The sequence below is a fragment of the Sebastes umbrosus genome, chromosome 9 (assembly GCF_015220745.1).
Source record: "Sebastes umbrosus isolate fSebUmb1 chromosome 9, fSebUmb1.pri, whole genome shotgun sequence".
Classification (NCBI taxonomy): domain Eukaryota; kingdom Metazoa; phylum Chordata; class Actinopteri; order Perciformes; family Sebastidae; genus Sebastes; species Sebastes umbrosus.
In genome coordinates this window covers 24,183,262-24,209,316 of record NC_051277.1, presented here as the reverse complement: position 1 = coordinate 24,209,316, position 26,055 = coordinate 24,183,262, and the positions used below count along the sequence as shown (strand labels likewise).

The 26,055-nt window shown below is 41.6% G+C and overlaps 1 protein-coding gene across 4 annotated transcripts in view; it reads right to left on the bottom strand.

The window, feature by feature from the left end:
- The window catches only part of gria1a (glutamate receptor, ionotropic, AMPA 1a), a 92,157-nt gene that overhangs the window by 14,466 nt on the left and 51,636 nt on the right, over positions 1-26,055 (bottom strand). For 3 of the 4 annotated variants that reach the window (XR_005208169.1, XM_037780101.1, XM_037780102.1), the window contains exons 12-14: positions 7,193-7,391; positions 5,703-5,950; positions 1,794-1,908 (exon numbers count right to left, since the gene is read on the bottom strand). Coding sequence is in view for 3 of the 4 variants with exons in the window: in XM_037780101.1 (XP_037636029.1) it covers positions 1,794-1,908; positions 5,703-5,950; positions 7,193-7,391 (562 nt within the window). In the remaining variant the exon portion in view is untranslated. Of the gene's footprint in view, positions 1-965; positions 1,081-1,793; positions 1,909-5,702; positions 5,951-7,192; positions 7,392-26,055 lie in introns of all 4 variants that reach the window. The other variant, XM_037780103.1, reaches the window with a different exon arrangement.

The window sequence follows — 26,055 nt, the reverse complement described above, 5'->3', positions numbered from 1 at the left end:
TACTGAGGTAATAAATCAAGTGAGAGGTAGGGTAATTTTCTCATAGACTTCTATACAATCAGACTTCTTTTTGCAACCAGAGGAGTCGCCCCCTGCTGGCTATTAGAGAGAATGCAAGTTTAAGGTACTTCCACATTGGCCTCCGTGTTTTTATTCTATTACCAGCATAAGTAAAGGCGCAGCTCGAGTACACTTCTGTACGTTTTGGCTGGGCATCAGTAGCTTGCACGCATGGCATCCTGGTACATGTCGTCACTATCGGCGCGGCTGCGCGAGCAGGAGAACTCCGCTTTCTCGGTCAATATAGCACACTGTGAGGAATTTATTGTTTCAATGTACTACATTTACCGTCAACACTGATTTGACATCCACATAAGAAGTGGCAAATTTCCCCTGTTTCAACCCTTTTTTATTTTCTGCTGTCTCATGTTAATGTTACAGCAGAAAAAATATGTGACAGTCATGACTTGCACAGAAAGATAGTAAAAAATTAAAAAACTAATTTAAGTAGTTTTTAGTGATTAAAGCTGAGGCCAAAGTGAATTGATCAAATTATTTGTTTTAGTAGATTGATACATTCATTTTCCACAATTGAATGAATCGATTCACCCAACAGAGTATTTTGCTGCATAAATATCTTGATCTGACTGTTAATTATTTAGTTTTTTTAGGATTATTTACTGCGTCTTTATTTAAATGTGCAACACATTTAAAACATGTTAAACACAGTGTATCTGCCTACATTATTACATTCAGTGTTTCTCATCTTTTAAGTCTTTTATCCAAAAACAAAAATGGGAGTGTGTCTTATGTTCGGGCCAATACAGCAGTGCTCCCATAACCACACGGGGAGTATTGCTCAGTGTAATAGAGGCTGAGGGCTGGACTTGGGAGCTGGTCTAGGATCAGGGCGGGGGTTGTGCTGGGAGGTGCTGTGAGGTGACAGGTTCGGTTTGGAGACTGACCTTTCTTCCGGAGTCCTTGCTGCCACACTCCCCTTTATCGTACCACCATTTGTTTTTCAGTTTGTCTAAGACGGCTTGCTCATTGAGTTTCAACACCGCTAGGTTTACTGGGATTCTTCCAACCATAAGGAAATAACATAAATAACATATTATACCATGTTATTTTATGTTATTCATTCAGAGACACAGAGCAGCAAATACATACAAACAATAATGCTTGCTTAAAGATATAAAAAAAGCAACTTTTCACACACACCGCACACACACACGCACACAAATATATAAGCATAAACATCATTAGAAACATCAGAGTCAAAGTGATATGCATTAATACTCCATCTATCTTGGTTGGCTGGCTCCCTAAGGAAGTAGATGTGTATTACTATATCACTTTGGGTAACCGGCACACTGCTGACCCTCGCTTGTGCAACGCGGATGTCTCAATTGTATCTTTTGTCAAACGTAAAGGTGTACTGAACAGATTCCAAAGCCTGCACGGGCTCTTAAAACATCATCGAGCACCAGGGATGCAGCTGGTTTAATTACGACACGCTGATCAATTTCAAATCATCGATGTTCGTTTTGTTTGAGCAGGAGAGATGATACCAAATGTCCCCCTCTGTGGTTTCCGAATTCAGCCACCGCAGGCTAAATAATCACCCCCCTCTTGGCACTTTTCCTTTGCCCTTCGCCATACCACAGAGGTATTAAGTGTTGCCGGAGTGGCCGTGCAGCGTGGGTCTGCCGGTTACCCCCCTCCCCACAACCCCCCCACCCCACTCCCAGTGGTGGTGGGTTACCCGCAGGGTTTATCAAACTGGCTCTGACCTTGGAGTCCCCGCCCCCGCTGCCGCACTCTCCCTTGTCGTACCACCACTTGTTTTTCAATTTGTCCAAGAGGCCCTGCTCGTTCAGTTTTAAAACTGCCAGGTTTACTGGGTTTCTTGAAGATAATGTAAAACGATAGCCATTAGGAGACACTCTATGGGACAGATATATATATGTATATATATATATATAAAGAGATTGGTCGCATGGTGGTGGTGATTATGACAACAGTGACTAGAAACTCCTGCATATAGCTACTGATATAATGGAGCAGGAGTGCTGGCTTTAGATGCACATGTTAGTTAGTTCTGCGATGGGCTGAAATGCTGAGCGCCCATACAGCAATAGTAGAGTCAGGTTTTACCAAGCAGGGGCCTCAGAAGGAGGCAGAGCAGACGCTATAAATGGAGATGCATTGGATGCGGAAGTCTGTCTACAGATGGTAATTTCCTCTCGGTGGCACCAGCATACAGATCACTATGGTAACTAACCTATCAATATTCAACCCATAACTGCGTCGCGGCGAATTGAAGCCTGTGTTGATTAATTTAGAGCTATCAGCAGAGTCAAATGCAGACATAGGCTTTCAATGTTTTAACTGTCAGGTTCGATTCCACAACAAGTCTATTTCTCAGGCAGGCTGAGAGGAAACTGTGTGACCAACTATAGACGGAGTCCTGACCGTGAATCTATATGAAGCAGCTCATCCAAAGCATCTCCCCAAGGCTTGCTCTCTCTCTCTCTGGTGAGTGATTGTGTGTATTTCCTATAGCTGACAGGCTGCGGACAAAGACTCTCTCCATCCACGAATCACAGAGAGGCACGATCTGCAATCAGAATTTACATAAAAGAAGCGGAGATGACCGTCTTCTCCCTCAAATCAGTGTCAATTCTTCAGTGTGATATTCTGCCTTTCTCGCCAGCAGACGCAGGAGAGTCTTTGTCCCCAACCCTGAAGTGTACAACGCAGCTGTAGGGAACACAGGTATCCTCAGAGAGCTGGTAAAACCTCTGAATTCTTTCTCAGCCCGATGGGAGCGAGCGGAATGAAAGAAGTCAAAGTGTGTGGACATGGAGACCTGCAGGTCGCTGGTTAGTTTGGTCAGTTGGATCGAGGCGAGCAGATGTCAGGGAGGCTACTGGACTATATGTTAGGTGGGATGGGGCAAACAGTCAGACAGGCATGGGAGTGGCTTGACGTCATACATGTAAGAAATGAACATTTCACAGACTGATCACAGAGTGTAGTTTGAAGACAGGCCGTCAGTACATCCTGTAAAATAAAATGTCATTTTAGTATCTTTATTTTCAAAGTGCTACTTTCAAAGAGGCCTGCAATGCAATATGAATATATACATTTTCATATAGGGATGCTCAGATCTGTCAGATACCTTAGTAAGCAGATCAAGTATCACATTAAATACTTAAATATTTTATTTCTGCTCTGTTTATTTGCTGCGGTGAGCTAATTTTGATGCGTTATGGTGCTACTGTTTCTTTCCAGTTGTGAAGCACAATAAATGCATCTTAATGTGAAGACAGTGGTGAGCTTTAACTGCGTTGACAGTGTCATTCCCAGTTAGCTAATGTAACCAAAAATGGATGCAATATAGTTTTCTTAAAGGGACAGTGTGTAGGATTTGGTGGCATCTAGTCATGTGGTTGCAGATTGCAACCAACTGAATACCTCTCCGCTCACTCCTCCCTTTGCAAGACCGTGGTAATGTGAGCCGCCGAGTGCAAAACCATGGTAACGTCGTTCGCCTCGCTCAGAGGCCATCCTTACCATAATAACACTACTTTAGGAGCAAATGAAGTCAGACGGCTGCTGGCAGTACCACGGTTTTGCACTCTGCGGCTCATGTTACCGCAGTTTCAATTGTTTCGGGGAACTATGGTGGGCTTCAGGTAACCTAAAAATATAAGAAGTCTCTCTCTACAGCCAATGTTTGGAACACGGCAGTTGAACATGGCAGACTCCGTGAAGAAGACCCGCTCCCTATGTAGATATGAAGGGCTCATTCTAAGCTAACGAAAACACAATGATTCTTAGTTTCAGGTGATTAAACACTAATGAAAACATAGTTATGGATATTATATTCCATTTCTGCTATTAGATCCCCGAAATGTTACATACTGTTCCTTTAAAGTGCACTTTTTGTCGGGAAGTAACATTTGTGCTGTTTGTAAGGTCTGTATCTGTACACATCACCAGTCATTTTATAGTAAGAACTGTGCATGTTACATATATTAGAAAAGATCAACTCGATAGTGTGTCTATCCTCAGTTCCCAACATGGTATCAAGACTAAGAAATTAAAACAAAAGCATTGGTATCAACAGATACTCCGAGTTTAGGAATCAAATTTGGCATAGAGAGAGAAAAAGTTGAAACAGTGCATCCCCTAATATTCAGCACTCTGATGCATAAACAATGCACTGCAGGTCTGATTGAACTCAGCTCTTTGAATTCAATGGACATTCACTGATGTCTGATCCCAGTTTCCCCAGATACCCAATTTCTACTTCAACCATAAAAACATTTGAATTATTCAAAATTTCCTTTCTTTAATACAACACTTCCAGTCCTGAATGCTTTTTATCTGTTGATGAAAGTCAGTATCAGACATCTGTGAATGGCCAGAGAATAACAAACATCACACTGTTAATAAGTAACACAGAGAGAGAGATAACGGGGCCATCCTCAGCAGTTCACCGCTGCATCCCATTGCTACGTTGTAGGTTTGGACCAATCTGACTACATGACATGGGAGCTGATTAATTTCAGTTGTCTTGTCACTAATGCAGCACTTACTTGCTGTATGAAATGTAATTTAGGTTGAATTTAAACGGAGCCTCTGAATAAGACATAAGCAACACTTCTAGTCAGCATGTTCTGACCTTTGGCTGTCAACCAAGGTGGAACCCCCTACTGAATCCTCAGCGAGTTTGAATGAAATCTCCCCATATGGCTCCTTTCATTAAAACGAATGAGGCCTATTAGAGATAGATTAAAAGCTTCAGATGCCACCAGCTACTGCTCTCTCTCTCTCTCTCTCTCTCTCTCTCTCTCTCTTGGGGTCGAAGAATAATATGAATGAGAAGTTGGTTAAGGGTGTTAATGCAGTATGAAAAGACAGCTGCTGGTCTTGGACATCGACGGCAGAAAAGTACATCCAGTATGAATTATCAGTGTTCATTGCATCAATTATCACATTGAATGTGGCAAGTAGAAATTCAACTCTGCTGACTTCACATTCAAGGTGTGAGCCTTGGCGTAAGTGGAAAAGTAGCCATATGGGGATGAGGTACTTTTAAGCTGTAATTCTGCTTTCAAGGGCCCTGTTGGTTTTTTGAGAGGTGCATTTGCATTTTGTACGAGCATTTTCTGTTTGTTTGAGAGGAATGCTTCAGTGTCAGAGCGAATGTGAAACCAGCCACCACAAACGCTCATGAAGAAGGTTTAGAATGTAATTAGAGGGCAGCAGGAAAACAAGTGTTGCTTAAAGAGGTCTCATGGTCCTACTTTACACTTCTGCCAGTGCTCACAAGTCAGCTATGGATAGGCTAGCTGCATAAGTACATATGCAGACACAAAACAAAGTGTCTTCAGTAGTGAAAATGAGCATGATGAAGTTGTAAATGTCTTTGTGACAGTGTGCAAAAGAAGGAAAAAGTTTAATGAAGTATTGTAAAAATGAATGTCATGCGCTCTATGTCTGATTAGAAAAGTATGTAGAAAAGAATACGGATATGTTGTGTTATTATGATAAAAAGATGCATGAATAAATGAGTTTGAACTGAGCTCGATGGACAAATCAACAGGTGTCAGAGATGATGCTCATGCACGAGCTCCAATAAAAGCCCTTGGAGGCTTTTATCCAGCCACGCTGCAGTGGCATGGGCTTACCTGAGAGGGGAGCCCTTGGGCGTGGCGATGCCGTAACCTTTAGAATCCAGGTTTCCTCCCACCTTCATAGTGTCGCACGGCTTCCTCTGCTCTATGTACTCGTTCATCGTGGACTCCAACAGGTAGGCATACTTGCCCTTGGACTTCCTGACTCTCATCACGCCCTCGTCTGTGGTCTTGACAAACACGGACGGGTCGGCCGCCTTCATGTAGGACCACATCTTCTCAAACACGGCGATCTTCGACCTCTGACCAGCCAGAATTGTTAACGAGAGAGATGGGAAGACAGAGAGAGAGACGGTATCAGTGTGAATACTTTATCATCTCTCTTAAAAGGGATAGTTTGGGTGTTTTCAAGTGGAGTTGTATGACAGTACTTGTCCATAGTTAGTGTATTACCTACAGTAGATGACGGTCGACGCGCGGCAAGTTTGGAGAGGCAGACAGGAGTTACCGCGCGGAAGCAAAGTAATGTACGGTTGTGGACGGGGGCTTCAGCAAAAAAGCACCTAAAAAAAAGGCTTACTTAAAAAGATTAATATCAGTTTAATTATATGCTATATTTGGAATATTTTCGGCGGTTTACCTGGCTGTGAGACAGCTATACAGTCTATGTTTGACAGGGAACTGAAACTATTATCTATGCTCCCGCCAAAGCAACCAGACTCCATTGAAAAAAACAGTAATTTTACCATACATGAACACGGGAGTTGCTGGTCTACCGCTGCCTCGATTGGCTAGTTTGTGTTATTGTGTGACTTCAGATTCACCAAAGTCACACAATAACACAAACAAACTAACCGATCAAGGCAGCCGTAGACCAGCAACTCCCATGTTCTGCAAGGTAAAATTACAGGTTTTTTCAATAGAGTCTGATGGCTTTGGCGGGAGCATAGATGGACACAACTGAAAGGGCTGCCTGACAGCAATGTAAAGCAGTGAAAAAAATCTAAATATAGCGTACACTTAAACAGATGTTGATCTTTTTAGGTGAGCCTTTTTTTTAGGTGGCTAAAATACATTTTGCTGCCGGCTCCGTCCACAGAAGTACATTGCTTTGCTTCCATTCGGTAACTCCTGTCTGCTTCTCCAAACTGGGGGCATGCTGACCGTCATCTACTGTAGGTAATACACAGACTATGGATGAGTAACTCATACAACCCCACTTCAAAACAATTTTGTTGTTTCAATTTTTTAGTGGCGGAGTTTGTCATTCCCACGCTATATTCAACAGAAAATGATGCATGCGTGTAATCCAGCCTAACTGTTTGTAATTTGATCTCATTGATGTCAGCTTTACTGTACATTCTCTCGCTGTAGGAGAGCTGTATTAAGTTAATGCAAACCCAACATTCCCTACCGCTGCTGCTTCACATTAAAAGCATTCAACTGGTGAAACACAGGGTGGATTTTTATTGTGAAGCAATTTGCAGGAAATGCAATGCATTAACGTTGATCGATTAATGCATTTTTGAATCTCTGTTTCTCACCCTGAAGAACTCTTTGGTGGAGCCGGCATCCAGCGTTCCATAGGCGATCTCCGTCTGCTTGGCCAAATCCTCGGCGCTCTCTATAGGAGACACCATCCTCTCCACTGTGAGGAAGGCAGCCAGGTTGGCAGTATAGGATGAGATGATGATGAGGGTGAAGAACCACCAGACGCCTCCAACGATGCGGCCAGACAGAGAGCTAAAAACAGAAGGACAGGATATTTGGTTGGTCACTATAGAAGACAATCAAGAATCAATTACATGTAAATGTAAAGACTTGGAAAATGAAATAGCATCACTCTATTTTTTTCTTCCTGGCCAATTTTTTGCACATAATCAAGAAAAGCAATCTAAAAGCCTTGTGATGTTCACACCATCCAAGTGACCTACATTGCATCACACTCCCTCTGCACACACTCGTCGTTCCACCAGGCTTGGAGAGCTTAGACCAATGTGCTAAGGAAAGATAACCAGTTCCACAAAGACCCACTCAGCTTCCTGCCCGCCAAATTAATCTCACTTTAAGAAAGTTGCCAATATGTTTCATGGAAACACGCGCGTTAATTGTTGGGGATTAATAGGCAGAGGAGAACACTTAGCCACAGCTCTAATTGCACTTTAGAAAAAGAACAACAACCAAAAAAACAACTGGATGATTTGAGAGCAAAATCCCCTAAGTCAAATCCCCGTCTTTCCTCTCTCCCTCTCTCTCCACCTCAAGAGAAGCCAGCTCGAACAGCAACAGCAGAAATCATGTTGCGTTACATATCGGGTCCCCCGACAAGCGCCGAGGCACAGAGCGGCGGAGCTTACGCAATGAAAATGACACAAATCTGAAACAAAAAAAGGCTCTCATGATTCACCTTTGTGCCGTCAAGCCAAATGGAGCGTGAACATGAAGGCGAGATTAAGTATGACAAAAAAAAGAGGGAGAAGCTAAAACATAATCATTTAAGATGCTTTTCAGATGACGGGTGGATGATGAAAGAGCAGTCGGGGAGCGAGCAGAGAGCAAACACAGAATGGATGCCGAGCCTTTGAAAATCAGTTGGGAAAATGCAGAGCTGTCTGCGGGGTGTGTGTGTTTGTGTGTGTGTTTGTGTGTGTGTTTTTTGTGACTTGTTCACTGATCACTGTTCAAAAGGGTGTGGGTAAGGTTAAGCTTTTTTCTGTGCAGTGGGGGAAAGCAACATGCTTCTTTAGATAGCTCAGTGCATATTTAGCACTGCAGCAAACAATTCACAATTCTCCTGTGTCAAAACTCTCCGTTTCAGCTCTGTACAGTTATAGAAGTAAACAAAATGTTGTGACTCTCGACTTTATGACATCTGAGTCCCCAGACATTCTGTGAGTAAAAATCTTATATCATATACAGTTGTGTAAACATAGCCCAAGAAAAACCCACCAGATCATAGGGCGCCAGCAGCACCTCCCAGCATCCAAATACATTAAAGATAGGGTTGTTAATATTAAGAAACTAGCAAGATTTTAGAAGTTCTCCTACTGAAAACCTAGCCCAGAGTTACCAACTCCTTTATTATGAATGGAGCTATCAGCACTAGTTCCAAAAGTCCCTAAATCTAGCAAGAAAGTCACCTAGTCGACAACTATGACAGTCCGTACCATCAGGCCTCCCTCCAAAGCCACTCCCACAAAATTATCATAATGAACGTAAACAACGAACATTGCTATTGTTAATACTCACAGCTGTCAAGACTCCGGTGACAGCCACAGGTACCAGATTTTTATCTTTTTTGTCAGAACATTTGATTTATTGATTGCTGTCGGGATGTAATGAGAATTTCAACAAATATAACAAAAAATGTTTTTGAAGAAGATTACCAATCCTAGCTTTAAGATCAATGAGCTCTATTAATTGTAAACGAAACCCCATACTGAGCTCTTCACTACTGCTTTATCTTTGCTCTCTTTCCTACTTTGTACTGCAACTGCTGCACAACAATTTCCCTTGGGATAAATAAAATTCAATGTTAATTTATCCTTCAAACTGTAAACAAGAATTGCACATCTAGAAATGTGAAAAAAGATAAACTACATACACTAATTCCATATACAAGGAGTAATCAAATAGATACTAATAATACCATAGGAAATACATGGGCCAAACGTTGAATCAAATAGGTACACATCATCCAACGGGGAATTGGATCAAATGTATCAATATCATAAAATTTCAAGAACATTTTATTAAGGTTCCTAAAAGATCAAAAGTGGCTAAGTTTAATCACATTATAAAAAATAGTCACTATTAGTAGAGGTTAAAAGGACAGGTCAATATTGTCTGAAATCTAATTGTGAAAACAAGAACATAATGATCAATCAAGACAATCAGAGGTCTAGGGCTGGACAATATATCAATATTATACAGATATTGGGATATGAGACTAGATCTCCTCTTAGATTTTGGATATCCTAATATGGCTAAGTTCTTTTCCTGGTTTTAAAGGCTGCATTACAGTAAAGTGATGTCATTTTCTCACCAGACTGTTCTAGCTGTTCTATTATTTGCCTTTACCCACTTTGTCATCATATCCACATTACTGATGATTATTTATCAAAAATCGCATTGTGTAAATATTTTGGAAAAGCACCAACAATCAAACCCAACAATATCTTTGCAATATCAATATTGAGGTATTTGGTCAAAAACATTGTGATATTTTTTTTTCTCCACATCGTGCAGCCCTAGCTGCATCTAAAAAATATGTTCATTATTGATCAATCTACTGATTATGCTCTCAATTCATTTGTCTATAAAATGTGCTTGTTTTGCACAACCAACAGTCCAATACCCCCAAATGTTCAGTTTACTATCATATGTGACGAAGAACAGCAGAACATCCTCACATTTGAGCTGCTTGAATTAGTGCATTTTTGCTTGGGGGAAAAAAAGAATGACATAATTAATGAACTATCAAAACTGTTTCCTATCAGTTTTCTTTACGTAACAAAAAACTTTATTGTGTCATCTCGCCTGACACAATATCACAGCATCGCACACTGAGAGAGAAGAAGTGATAATGAGACCTTTGGGCTCAAGTGTTACTGATCCATCATGATTGCTTCTCATCTTTTCAGGAGGAGATCGCTTATGAATTTTACCTCGAGGTTTGAGGACGGAAACATTGAGGAAACAAAGACTACGATTGAGGGGGGAGAGAGAGAGAGAGTTAGGTTGAAACAGCATACAAGAGCGAGAGAGAGGGAGAGGGAGAGGGGGAAAAAGAGAGAGAGACAGAAATGGCAAAGATGAAAAGTAAACTGGATGGTACCACCAGAGGCTGACAAACTCCTAGCTTTGACTGCTGCTGGCCTCCAGAGATGGCAGTAAACAGCTGTCTAATCCTTCTCCTTCAATCGCCCTTTTTTCTTTCCCTCGCTTTCTCTCTTCCCTTCCTCTTCTTTCTTTTTCCTTTCGCTTCCATCCCGCCTTCGTCTCCACTGTGCTCCCTCCGGTCTCTTCATGTGCTGGGGGGGGCTGACAGGAGCTTGTTTGAACAATGGCCTACACCTTGGCACTGACACTGACGCATTCAACTATGCATGCACACACACACATATGCATACTCTTTCTTCCTGAAGACAATGTGTGAGTTTGTGTGTGTGAGTTTGTCTGTGCAAGAGAACAACCAGGTCACCGTTTACTGTGTGACTGGCAGAGAGAGATGTGTGTGTGTGTGTGTGTGTGTGTGTGTGTTGGTTCTCCTGCAGCAGTCCTCCTCCCTAGTTGAGCAGAGCGACTGGCAAACACAGACCTGTTTGTCTCTGTTTGTCTCCTTTTGAACTCGCTTCCTTTGAGCCTCCTTTCCGCTCCTCATACATTATTGCACAGCAGCCAACCTTGGTGCCTCGGTAAAACATTAACTCAGCTGTCTTATTACAGTAAGGGAAATCTTTCCAAGTACCACTGTAATTTCATAGTCCTTGTTAAGGCAATGATTAATCAATTATTCACTCGGCCCCTTTTATTGCATTACGAATAAAAAGGAATAGTAAAGGGAGCAGCGATTGCACTAGCTCCAAGGCAGCAGCGATGTATACAGGAATGCAATATGCACATCATTAGAGCTGAAATGATTTTTGGAAAATTGATTGTTGAAGTTATTTAACAACAAACTGTACTAAAGATTTACCAGCTACAGCTTCTACAACTCAAAGAGCTGCCAGTTTTTCTCTTTTTCTATCAGAATAACATTTCAAGACATCACTATATGCTCTGGGGACATGTCTATAGGATAAATACTGAGTGATTAAAGGACCAGTTTGTAGCATTTTGGGGGATCTTGGCAGAAATGGAATATAATAATAAGTATGTTTTCTTTAGTGTATGATCACCTGAAAGTAAGAATCACTGTGTTTTAGTTAGCTTAGAATGAACCGTTTATATCTACAAATGGAGTGGGTCCTCTTCAAGGAGCCGGCCGCCATGTTTCTACAGTATCGTAGTTCTTCTACACACTTGGCACATGGTTTAAGTTGGTTGCAATCTGCAACCTCACCGCTAGATGACGCCAAATCCTACACACTGCCCCTTTAAAGTATTAATTAATCTGTTGTTCAATGGATTATGAAAAATAAGTTTATAATAGGGTTTTGACTTGATATCATTTTCTCAAATTTGAATCCATTTAGGTTTAGTTGTTAACAACTTTAGATAACAAAAGGTAAAAGTGGAAACATATTTAGGTTTGGAACACAAAGAGTGACAATTTAAGAAATGTTCTGAACCTTCTCAAGAGAAAAAGAGAGATCAAGACCTCAGATATCAAACCTGCATTGATTTATTTTTTGGCCACTTGGGGGCAGCGCCACAAGCAACACTGACATATCATTATGTCATTAAGGTTGCGTTACAAATTGCATACTTTTTTTTTTTTTTCTACTTCAGTACGTACTGCAGCTGCCCTTACAAAGTACTTTTTTTTTGTGATACATTTTTTATTGGTATTAAAGCAAAATTATTTAGGGTGGGGTTACAAATTGATAGATCACCAATAGAGTAAAAAAAAAACATATATATATATATATAATCACAAATGTCCATGTACTAATCAATACAGAATTGGCAAGCAGCTACAGAAAAAAAGAAAAAGAAAAAAAACAAAAAAAAACAGGAAGAAGAAAAATAACAACAAACAACAACAAAAAGTCATTTAAATAAAACTTTCTGCACCCCACTCCCCCCACCCCCAAATCCCTCCCTTTTGGTTCCCTCCCATCCCACCCACCCTAGACCTTTGGGACACGGAGAACAATTACATGAAGGATTTAATTATAGTGATTGCTTGTTTTCAATGTGATATATTTTCTCTTTTTGCCAAGTGCATGTTTGCAGCTCAGTGTTCCATACCTGCTATATCTAAGAAGACAAGAAGCCATCTTTGTATATTGACAGAATGTGGAGCTTTCCATCTGCAAGCTATAAGTCGTTTTGCAGCTGTAAGGCCAGCTAACCAGAGACGTCTCTGCTTAACACAGAGTTCCAGGTTGGAGCTGTCATTAAGTAACAGGACTTCAGGTGAATAAGGAATTGTATTTGACAATATGTTTGATAGCATCTCTGCAACCTTCTTCCAGACCTCTGCAACCCTTGGACACCCCCAAACCATATGGAAAAAGGTACTTAATGCATTTTGATTGCATAAGGTGCAGTTTGGTGATGGTAAAGCTTTAAATTTATGCAATATGTAGGGGGTGAAATATGTTCTGTGTATGAAATTGAAATGTATAACTTGATGGTTGGGGTTCCTGGAAGATAGTTGGATGTTCTGCCAGATTAGTTTCCAATTTAGGTTGGAGTTATTTGGAGAGAGGTCCGTCTTCCACAGTCTGTCAATAGTTAGTGGCTTACAGGAGGCCTTATGTAAGATAGAGTATATTTTCGAGACTAGTCCACCAGGGCTGGTCAGAGCTGTGTGAAATGCATGTATGGGAAGAGATACGTTCCAAGGCACACCATAAATGCGCATCGCTTTGCGGAGTTGAAGATATAAAAGGAATGATGTGCCAGTTAAATTAAAATGTTTCTGGATGTCTTGGAATGCTTGTAGGCCCTGAGGACCATAGATGTCACCAAGAGTGTGCACCCCTTTACTGCTCCATTGAGAAAACAAAATTGGTTGGCTACCCAAATGGAGGTCAATATTATTAAAAACAAAGTACTTTCTGTTGCATGCAGCATGCATAAAACTGGGATGTACTACTTACTAAACTTTGACCCTCTTTCTCATATCGGTTGCACTCCGTAGCGCAAAATTTGAAGTACAAAGAGAAAGTACTAGATTTGGGACACAGCCTATATTAATGTATTAATTGATGTTAAAATCACAAAAATATGTATATAACGTTAGTAGCCTACTTACACTTGAAAATGCTGTCTGTCATTGTGGCTTCTGTCAATACGCTGTCAACAGCTAAGATCTGTCTGTGCTCTATAAAAAATGAATAGCCAGAAAAGCATGCTGGCTGTCATACTGCAAATTATGACCGGATGTAGTATGACATCCTGGTATTTTTGGCATACTTCATTTGACATACTATGTATTGGGACATACTAAATCCTTTTCTTTCATACTAAATAGTATGGTAGTATGGGTATTGGAACTCATATTGAGTTTTAGCAAACAACTACTTATTCACACATCCAGCAAATATGAAAGCAAAGGAGCCACACTGGAAGTTTCACTCCCCTTCTGGCTCTGTTTTTGGTCTCCACCAACTCCTAAGGGAAATATATGTCTCTTTAGCTGATAAATGCTCCACTATGTTCACCAGCCAGACGCTAACTTTGTTTGCCATCTGTTTGGTGCTGGGCAGGTAGTGTACAGTGGGTTTATCAGAGTTTTTTGCTGAAAACTTTAGGTTACTTACGAAACTCTAGTTCTCTGAGTAACATGAGTGAAATGTCCCACTATGAGGGGGCGTATCCAATAGTGAGAAAAGCCACTGCTGCGTCTGGAAATGGGGAGCTGTGAGACCGAATCAAAACAGTTAAGTTGTGGATTGAAAAACCAAAACAATGAGCTGAAAAATGCTAAAACTCTGTAGAGCTGAAGGAAAGTGCAGTCAGGTGATTATTATCTGTTGGTTTGTCACAACACGTGAGCTATTTTACATGCACATAGTCATTTGATCCATTTTTAATATAAAAAAAAATATATATATATATATCTCTCTCTATATATAGAGAGAGATATATATATATATATTACAGCAGCTTTAATGAATTCAGGTATTTTTCTAAACTTGGGAATGACAAATCCAACCCTAGCAAAAGAGTGTGTGAGCATGTACGGTATTATAACCATTATAAGTAGTGCATGCTTATGTGCTCACACATAAGAGAGACCAACACTCCTTCTTTCACGTGTGTGTCTGCGATGATGGACAGCAAAACGAATTCGACCACCTCTCTACAGTATGTCAGATCCAGATCTTCATCCTTCGCTATATGATCTCCACCCACAGCTCCCCGAGAATCTGCTGTAGCACTAAACTCTCATTAGAATTCCCCCGGCTGGCCTCCCTCTATTCGATATGGTAATTAGCAATGACTAATGACTTTAGCAAGTGTAAAAAATGAGCCAGTAATGGCCACATTACAATGGATTAGGAATTACAGAGGTTTAAATGAGAAAGAAAATGGTCCCTAATTATGGTGTGATTCTAAGACAAATCAGGGATGGAAAGGGAGTTTTATGCAACACTGCTTTTTTTTTGCTTCCTAAAAATTAGCGAGACAGCTGTATGTGTTCTAAATCACTGGGCGCTGCCACTCCCGATGTCGTGTCTGGATGGACGTGACTTGTTTTGTGCAAGTCGATAGAAAAGATGGAATGAGAGTGACAGGCTGGCAAAGTGGAGCCTGCACGCAAAAGAAGCATGCATATAAGCATAAAAAAGCTTCACATGCAGCAGACAGAGAGACATACACATTTAGACTCGGTGTAATAACACAGTCTTAAGTGTCAGTGCATATGTGCTGACTAATTGGCGACTGCTGTGGTGAATTTGCAGGAAACGTCCTTAGCAACCACAGCTCACTAGAGGTGAAAAAGATGACAGATATGAATAAAAAAAGACATAACACCGGAGCATTATTTATACCAGAGAGCATCCACTAATCAACACAACGAGATTGCAGCCGATAAAGAGAGACTCTGTATGTGCCCTCACACAAAGACCTTGTCTGGAGGTTCAGCCAAATAAATACAAGTTGAAGTAAATATTGTTATTCTGTATTGCTGGGCAGTTATTTCTCCAAAATAAAAGCATTTTCCCTGAAATATAATGACAACTAAGTCAAGGGCTACTCCATTAGTTATCTCTGGAGGGATATACCATACTCAGCTCTGCATTCGTCTTTCTTAAGGCTGGCCCACTCTAAAAGATTTTTCAAATCTTAACAGATTTTGAAAATGTGAGAGACCCCACACAGAACGACATGTTGTGTTAAATTTAACAGTTTTGTTCCTATAGTGTGTGGAGAGCAACGATTTGGCCAAAAAACAGCACACCACACACTAACAGATTCCATTAAGTGACTTTAGTGTAAACAAACATGGCGGACGACAAGCAAGAAGAATTAGTGATGTTAGTTGTTACACTACTATGTACTGAAAATTCAGGAAAGATGGATGAAGTCATGGAGACACGTTAAATAAACACTTGCGTTGTTGCCAAAAAATGAACAAGTTGGTCCTCCATTTCTGAGGTCCATCTTACTACTACTTTATGTTTCGCGTTTTGCATCAGCTTGTGCAGTAGCCGCAGCCGCCATGACAGCAGTGGTTGTCCTATCACTTCAGTCTCAATTGGCTATTGTTCTTTCCCACGTGACTGTGTTATCGGCTGTCCGCGGGGTCATGGGTGTATAAAGAGAACTGGATACAGCGTTGGAGGCGGGCGCCCGTTCATTCCTATGAGAGTTGCTCAGTGCCGCATGAACCAAAATGGCTCGACTGCCGAGTGATAAAGTACCCGGATCTTCCAACGATCTTCTGCATGTACGGCCAACATAAGTTGCACGTACACAGAGTCTGTATGGAACCATTAGAATAACCTAATTTGGTGTGTTTATTGCACAGAGAATGTTAAACTGCTGCCTCATCATTTTTGGATGCAATTACAGCCAACATGTTTCATAAATTATTCCGCATAATGCACATGATTTGAGGGTAAAACATTAATTATTGTACTCATAGTTTGCCCATACATCTCAGCTGCATTCTACCAGTTTAACAGCCCCTTTCAATCTGCTGACTTATATCGCAGGGCTTTTGTTAATTAGCGTCTCCTCAACTATGCCTTAGCTGCTTGTAAATGTTACGAGTTGATAAAAGTTTCATTAAGCTTTCGATTCCCTATAGCCTCCTCAGCAGAAAAACAGCCTGTTAAAATACATGCATAATAATGTGGGCATGTCCGGATAATTAACCAGAATAAAGTATTTATTAAACGGGATTACCTTTATATGCAACTCTGCCGCCATATAGGTCACCGTGGCTCCCGAAACCACACGCAAAAGGGCAATTTCGGTCCTCCGCTGTGGCTTCAAAATTGAACTAAGCTCTGAGCAGACACAGCAAATTGGTTTGATGTGCAACACACAATGCTTTTAGTGCACACCGGGCCACAAGAAACAAGACACTTTTTATTTTTGAAAATGCAGTTATCTGACGCTTACAGTGTCTTTCCACCACTTCACTCTCTCTCTCTCTGTGTCGATATTGCTAAATGAGACTCCGGGGGATTAGAATGTGTTATGGCCAATATTGCTGCAAAGTGGTGGGTTTACTTCGGATTTTTTTTGTTTGCTCGGCTGCTTTTGTTTTGATAGCAACGATTGTTAGATTGTATATTTTCGGAGCGCTTTCATCTTCAGGGCCAAACTAACATGCAAGCTTTAAGCAGGGAGCAAGAAAATAATGATTTATTAATCTTTCTCTCCCCCTTTCTCTTTCTTTCTCTAAAGGTCAGTATTACCATGCCATGGAGTTGAAAAGAGAATATTATAATAATGTTGTTACCAGCCTGCAGCAACCGCACCAAAAGATGGTAATCACACTCATTCAAGTGTGCAATGGAAAATTTGACAAAAAGCATTATGATCCAAAATGCTATGTAATTGTTTAATGCATGTTTGTTTCATTAAGAAGCAGCAGAGTTAAGTGCTGCTTTGCGACATGGCTCGCTTGAGTGGCGGTGCATGAAAACACAACAAATTCAAGCTCCTGGCCGTTTTCCAGCGTCAGTTGCATCAGAGGAATCGATATGATTGAGATATGGCTGCAATCATTGTATCCGTCGGCTGTACACGGGGGGGCGCCGACTGATATCACGGATGCTGTCTCCTTAGCCACATGCAACCTGAGATAAGTCAGTGCTGGCGAGCTGTGAGAGCGCTCCGCTTGCGCGCCCACACACACATCCGCGCCCACGCGCATACGCACAGCCTCTTAGTCACTCCAGCCAGAAAAACAGGACTCCAAACACCAGATACATCACAACTGAAAAATCAATACCGTCAACACAGCTGACTTGTAATGCGTTCACTTTGGACGTATAATAACACAAAGAGACTGTGACATGTATGTGTGCACTCAACTGCAGTTTCACAGACACTTGATGTGAAGCTGCACCGCTCTGACACAAAAATCTGCGTCTCTTTACGGTTGCCATGGCAGCACACTCTGCACTCTAAACAGTACAGCTGAGCTGAGAGAGACTTTAGTCATCTCACTCCTCCTCCTCCTCCCTCTCCCGCTGCCTGTCTTCCTCTCTATAAGGGCAACCACCCCTATAGTAGGATAGAATCGCTATTACAGAGTGAAAGCTCTCATTAGGGCTCGTGGCAATCTACAGGGCGGCAAACGCAAGGCTGACTGATAAGCCTCTAAGCATCACAGCGTGCATCTTTCCAGTCAAACTATCGACAATGTTTACTTTGGTCCAGGTAGATTTCCCATGTGGCCTCGGGGCCTGGTGTATAATTCATGGTTGCAGGAAAGACATTCATACGCTGTCACAGCGTGATTACAGCAAACCCGTCTCTGCTTGGAAAAACATGTGCGCCTCTGTGCGACTGCGTTTTAAATGCAGATTTGACGGAGTGTACGCCTCTGAGGGGATCTGTGTCTGTGTACAAAGTGTGATACCCCAGTGAGATCCTCTGGGAGTGTGTACGGTTGCGTGTGTCTCACTAGTTCCTGCTAGTGAGTGTGCATGCATGTATGATCAAAAGTCTCCTTCATGCAATCTCCAGATAAATAAAACATAAGTGATGCCGTGAACTAAACTGAACCGTCTCTTCATGAATAAGTCATTCCCTCCTACCAAGTCTTCCCCAACTGCTTTGACAGCAACTCACTTTAACAACACAATTATGTAACCCAGTGGCTTGCAACGCGATCTGATTTCTCGTTGTTAACGCTAATAATAACAACAATAACGCAAAGTGATAATATAACATAATGCGTTAAGATCAATAATTCCCTGGATCACAAAAAATCTCCTCCCCGAGGGATTGATTAGCAGCTAAACAGCCACTTACTGTACATCTGATCATATAACATACCATACAAACACTACATTAATGATTTTATCAGCCTTGTAAAGCAGGGTTTGGCTGCGTTACAGACACATGCATGGATGCAGGGATGTGAAAAGTACATTGTGCTATATGTAAAAGAAAGAGAAACATCTGCTGTGCAAAAAGGTGAGCATCTTGAAATAAACACAAACACATATATACAGCATCAAGAAGAGAAATCTGCACAAATAAAATGGATTAAAATTGTAGCAGCCATGGTGATGCCAAGTTATGAGAGACAACATGCATGATTAGGGCTGGTGGTTATGGCAAAAATCATAACCCTGATTATTTTGGTCAATATTGAGATCACAATTATTTAACATGATTACTCATTGACTTTTTGAACATCATGTATTTAGAAAGAACATTTTAAGGCTACATTTTAAAGTTGAATGCATCAATCTGGTGCACTTTGAGAGCAAAATTAAGAAGCTAGATCTATGAAGAACTTTGTGCTCTTCTAAGCAATTTAATCATAAACTCACAGTCCGTCCTGGTTGACAGTCCCACCGGGAGCAGGGAGCTCCGTCGCTTCCGCAGGGAAAGAGGGCACAACGAGCACTAAGCAGCAAAAGGTGCTGTTATGGTTCATGTCCACAGGGGAGTTTTTTATTGCGAGGGGACACCTCGCTTCCCAGCATCGGACGCTTTATGGGTTGCCACTAGACACTTGGCACTAGGCACCTGATTGGACGAACGTTTTCCCTCGTGGGCTGCTGCTCCCAGCTTCCAAACCGGAAACAACATGGTGGCTCTTTTGGAAACTTTCTTCTCGTATTGAACGAAAATAGTGTGAAAATGTGTTTCTGAAAACATTTTTATGCAAAAATTAAGCTATGCCGTTGCTGAATCTGTCTTTATTTGGATCAACGCTTAGTTTAAAAGTTTCTCGGGAGTTTCCAGAGGCGGCGGGTCGCGGCAGACGCCCGTTATTTGCATAAAGTAGCCTAGACCTCAACTTTATGCAAATGAAAAGCGGCAAATGTGAGGCCCTGTCTCTCGAATTGTGCCGCCACACTACCAGAATGCATTGCACGGCTACTTACATAGACAAAGAATGAGAACCGTGGAAAAGACGGAGGCGCAACCTTTCCTCGGGCGTTTCCAAGCCAATCTATAGCCGGTCGTGGCCCACCACCAATATGCCTGCGGGGAGAGTTCCCAAAAGGGGATCCCCCCATACAGGTGTGCTGGTTTTATAACACAAGCGAAAACGAGAGCGGCGTTGCGAAACGGAATGTGGCACAATAATATTTTTATGTCAACTATCTTGTTTTCATAATTGTTAGAAGACGTAATTGTAATTGTAATGGCAATTCAATTAATTGCACAGCCCATATGCATGATTTTGCTTATTAAACTACATATCATGCATGCTCGACTGTAATAAGTCAACATTTTTTAGATTTGACATTATTCAGACAGCCAGTGGTTTCCATTCACTTCAAGTGCACAATGAATATCAAGATGAAAAGAATTGAAATTGTGTTTGAGATAGAAACTCTCCCACGGTGAACATTTTGAGGTCTTTCTTTATTTGTCAAAGTCCCATTATCATCCAGCGCTAATGCAGCTGCAAGCAGGGACCATTTTGAAAGCTCTCCACGGTGGCGTGTTCGAGGACACTCTGACATCTTAAATACCACTGTTTTCAAGACGGCATCTGTTCAGAGTAGAATTACTACAAGGCAATATTGACGAAAAATAAACAACAAGTATGACAAAAAACTCAGTTTGAGAAATAGTGACCCTCCCCGGGTTACCATAACACGCTGTGTACTCCATCCATTATTGAATGATTCTGACCGCCAACCTGAGAAATTGCTGTTGTGGCGGGCGGGGCGTGAGTGACAGAGCTGATTTATTTCAGTCTACAATCATGTAACGAGAGCAGCACAGGCGCTGAGGAGAGCAGAGGAGACAACTCCACGGGGCCATCAGACACACACAAACACACACCTAGGGACACACACACACACACAGACATCAGACGCAGACATAAACATCTCACAACACATTCACTGGAGGAACATTATGAACCCACGCCCTTTTACTCGAGTTCTCCTCCTGCCTATAGCTCCCACCGGGGCAGCTTCATACAGAAGTTTAAATCCGCAAGGTCGAGTTCAATACAGGTACTGCTGAATGTATATGCTGCTGCTTTTCCTGTACTTTTAGACTGTCTTGCCTTCAGCTGACAGACAGGAGCCTGTTTTCTGATTTGCTCCCCTTTGCCATGATTTGTTGGTGCTGTATGAAAGTAAATTCCTCACTTGCAATGTTTAATACACCTGGATTTACCCCACCTTCTGTCCTGCATCTGCTTCACAGTAAAAACACTCCACCAGCATGGTGCTTTAACTAGCAATAGTCGGATCAGATTTTGGAATATAAAGCAGAAACTTCACATCCATGTGAATTAATTGGGACAAAAATATATTGCACAAACTCATGAAATCCGTGCCCAAGGTTAAAAATCTTTAAGTCAGCATTTGATCATGCCTTAAAATCTGTCCGGATGTGATTAGTATTCATGATTCTGATTCAAGAAGTTGCGTGAAACGACTACTGCCTACAGCCAAACAAAAGCACACACTACTGTGAAAAAAAGATCAAATCACACTCTTGAAGAATAACTTTGGTATTTTTCAACCTGGAGCCCATTTTCCCATGTTTTTGTGTCTAACTGACTAACAACAATTCCTGAAATTGGTCCAGTATTGAGGGAGAGTGCTGCAGATGGCAGCCACGAAGCGAGCTGTGATGTATTCCTATTGGGGCAAGCTGGCACCGTTATTTACGTCCACTAGAAGTACTGTTTTTTTCCATGACAGGCTCTGATATTATTATAAGTGTCTTACATGGAAAGAGTCTCGCTCAAGGAGAAGTCTCGTTCTGAAATCTGGTGAGGTGACGTGTTGCTGGAAGGTGGAATATTGGAATACATCTATGGTGGAAACCAGTGGGCAACCTCCGGGTCTGAGAAGTGAAGCCAATGCAGAAGTGCCTTAAACTTGCATTATTTCTAATATCCAGCAGGGGGCGACTCCTCTGGTTGCAAAAAGAGGTCTGATTGTATAGAAGTCTATGAGAAAATGACCCTACTTCCCACTTGATTTATTACCTCAGTAAACATTGTAAACATGAGTTTATGGTCTCAATCACTAGTTTCAAGTCTTCTTCAATACAGCATGATGTTCATTTAGTAAATTATGGTCCCATTTAGAGTCAAATAGACCATAAAGCAGGGGATGCTTTAGGGCGTGGCTACCTTGTGATTGACAGGTCACTACCACGGCGTTCTCCGGTCTGGAAGTTGTCTGTGTTTTTGTCTTACAACTTTAACTCTGTCACAGTGAGTTTTCAGTTCATGAAAGTTAATTGTAACATTTTGGTCGTCTAAAAATGTCTTACTCAGCATTCAGTTGCACTTTGCTCCACCCTCTTTGTGTCACTTTTGATTGCAAAAAACCAACATGGCGACGGCCAAAATGCCAAACTCAAGGCTTCAAAACGGCAGTTAATAAACCAATGGGTGACATCACGGTGACTCCATCCACTTCTTATATACAGTCTATGGTGGAAACGCGAGTGGCAGCCAGACAGAGGTTGTTGTGTTGGACGATTTACAATGTTATGGCTGAATATTTCAATGATTTCAACAATGTGGATGAGGTCTTTAAATTCGATGTCCACCCGTATTTATTTGTATACGGATATTCAAATTTCAGTATGAGGACTTATAATTGAGCGGGAACAAACCAGATCAATCAAAAGGTAAGAAAAACCTTTCATTTTAACTCTCTGTGAGGTCCTTTCCATAATGCAAAAAACAAGCACCTTTAGTGAATGTAGCATGACATTGATGCTGCCCTCGCAGCCCGTTTCGTGGCTGCCGGTTACAGTGTTATCCCTCAATACTGAATTTCCAAAACTGTTGTCCCAATTAGTCACTTAGAATCAAAAACATGGTAAAAATAGGGTACAGGTTGAAAAATACCGAAGTTGCCCTTTAAATCTCCCAGTGTGTGAGGTGAGCCAGGTGAAACAGGAAGCATCATCAGTGAAGCCATGAGATGAGAGGGAATAAGCCACACATGATAAATTCTTAACCAAACACAACCACTGGAAGAGAAAGAGAGATCTATAAAGGATGGAGAGCAGAGAAGATGAGAGGAGAGGAGAGGAAGACTGAAAAGAGGTGATAGGATAGGAAGTAAATGGGCGTACGGATGGATGGATGGATGGAGTGGTGTGTGTGTGTGTGGGGGTGGGGATCACTCTCAGAGTCCACCTGTCTGCAGAGATAAACATGGGGAGGGCCCAACAGCACGGACTGGGTCTTATGGGAGGGCCTGACTGACAGTGCTGACATTTAGAAAGAGCACAGTAAACAAGGTCTCACCGAGAATAAATAGCAGGAGGAGCAGGGGGCTAATACACACACACACACACACACACTTAAGTACTGTACACATTAATGCATCACATCAATGTGTGAATACATGCCTATAAGCATGTATACACACACACACACACACACAGAGCTGCCTGTAAAGCTTGAGATACCTTCAGACCGGTCCATCAGATATACTGTTAGGCAGCAGACAAAGAAAATGGGAATAAGTGCTTTCTTTTAATAGAGCCAGCCTATAAACACACTCACACACACATGCAGATACGGCCAGACAGGGAAATTAAACACGCCTACTGATTAATCCAGGACAGAGTGGATCGTCTGCGTCGTTCCTTGGCCTTTGTGCCTCTGATTAAATGGAGAAGCATAAAGAGTGAGGCGCTTTGAGCTGCTGCTGCCTACATCAGAGCTGAACGCACCTCTAGAACATTCTGTTCTCACCTATTAGTGACAAAAGGCACAGTAACGAGCGCTTTACAAGCATCTGCTCAGAAATGTCAGCAAATGCAGAGTAGACCGAATGTCTTTCACGTTTTTGTTCTTGAATGTTTTATAAAAATAAGACAATAATACACTATCAGCAGTGCTTGAAGTGGAAAAAAAGGGCCATTACTCTCTTAGGCTGTATCTGAAACCGCATACTATACTAGTAGTACATACTGGTTTGGCCAAAATGAAGCATTGTAGTATACAGTATGCGAACAAAAGCAAAATCTACAGTACGCCAAATATACTGGGAAAAATCTCCAGTATGCATCGGACCAGTCTACCTCACATACTGTATCCCATAATGCAAAGCGCTGGAACAGACCACGGTTACAACAACAACAGCAGCCAAAAATGGCTTGTTTTTTTACATTTTTCGTAGCTATTTCATCACTAAACTCACTTCTGAAAATATTTGAGATGAGAAATCAACTGTTTAGATTTTTAATGTTTACAGTTTTACAATATTAGATGGCGAATCAAAAATTTGCTCCAACGTTTTCAGAGTTTAGAAGCTCCACAAACTGCCGGGCAGTCACGCTCACAGGAGGGGCTTTTATTTCCTTGTTGACAGATAATTTGTTTAAATATCACATCACAAATGTCCATTATAAATTAACGGGAACCTGTGTTTATCTGCCTTTTTGGAGTTGAAAAGCTCCACAATCGCTCGCCGGCGTAGCATGTTATACTGTGCTATATGTGTCATGTTCACTACCTTTAGTCTAGGAGTTCCTTTTGTTTCCTATGTTTCCCTGTCCTTTTGTCTCTTGTGTGTTTTCCCCTGGTTTGTCTAGTTTGTCAGTGTGTCGGGAGGTGTGGCCTTCCTCCTCCTCCTCCTCTGGGCGGGCTCGGCTGGAGCAGCTGCTACCAATCATCACACCTGCAGTATATATACCCCGGCTTTCCTGCTACTCATCGCCAGATCGTTCCGTCGCCCTCAGTGGTATTTGACTTAATCAGGCTCCCTAGGATCTTTGCTCTTGTTTTGCTGTTGCTCTCATTTTTGGATTGTTTGGACGGACCTCGTTTTTGCTCTGTGCTCAGGTCTGTTTCGTCTGCCAGCTGTGGCTGCTTCCTGCCTGCCTGCCTACTCCTGCACTCTGTTCTATGTTCAACCTGGAACCTGGTTTTGGAATAAATATTCTTTTGTTCATACTTTAAAACTCTTGTGGTGTGCTGCATTTGAGTCCACGCTGTGGTCTAAACCAGAACATAACAATATGCTATACAAGTCATAATCAGTTGTGATTTTATATTATTATACTTGGGTTATGCATCTTCTATAGTGGGCCTATAATACTCCAATAATATTACAACTGGAACATTACAGGGTCAAGGTGGTGTATTTGTATATTTACCCATAGTGTTAATAGTTAAAGTGCTTTCCTGTGTTATTTGTAGCCTATAGTAGGGTATCATTCAAGTTTTAGGGGCAGTGTCCCAGTTAGGATGCTCATACATATTATACAGCAGGATAAAGAAACCCATTCGGAATTTCTACAATGAATAAAAGATACTACGAGATACCGGGTTTGGGGGTCCACCCCCAAGAACATTTGAAGGTTTTTGACTTAAAGGACAAATGTGTAACACTTAATGTGTAACAATTAGGGGGATCCATTGGCAGAAATGGAATATAATATTAATAAGTTTGCTTTCTTCAGTGTGTAATCACCTGATAATAAGAATCGTTGTGTTTCCGTTACCTCAGAATGAGCCCTTCATATCTACATAGGGAGCGGGTCCTCTCAACAGAGTCCGCCATGTTGCACCGCCATATTTCTACAGTAGCCCAGACACGGACAAACCAAACACTGTTAACTTTTCCCACTAGCTCTCTCTCTCTTGCTTCACCACTCAATACTCATACACACACACTCTAAACACTGGCTCTGCTCCAAATGACCTACGCTACTCTTACAACAACTGGCTCTAGAGAGAGATATTCACGTTTTTGCATCAGCCACCATAGCTCTCCTACACGCTTGGCACATGGGAGAGGCTTCAGGGGGTTGCAATCTGCAACCTCACCGCTAGATACTGCCAGATCCTACACACTGTTCTGTAAAACATAACAGCAAAATAAGAATCCAGTAAACAGAAGACTGAAACAGAAAACCAGCCTTTACAAAAACGCACCTAGCACGTCTGATATTATAAAGATATATGTCTAATTGCATACTATGGATTAAAAGAAAGTGCATTAACACTCTGTAAATGAGTTTAGGCAAAAAAAATCCAAAGAAATGAGCACATGCTCACGGGCATACAACAAGAACAGACAATGTTCTCACAAAAGCCTCTCTGGATAAAAAAAAAAAACTCATTCTGTCAAATCCCAAT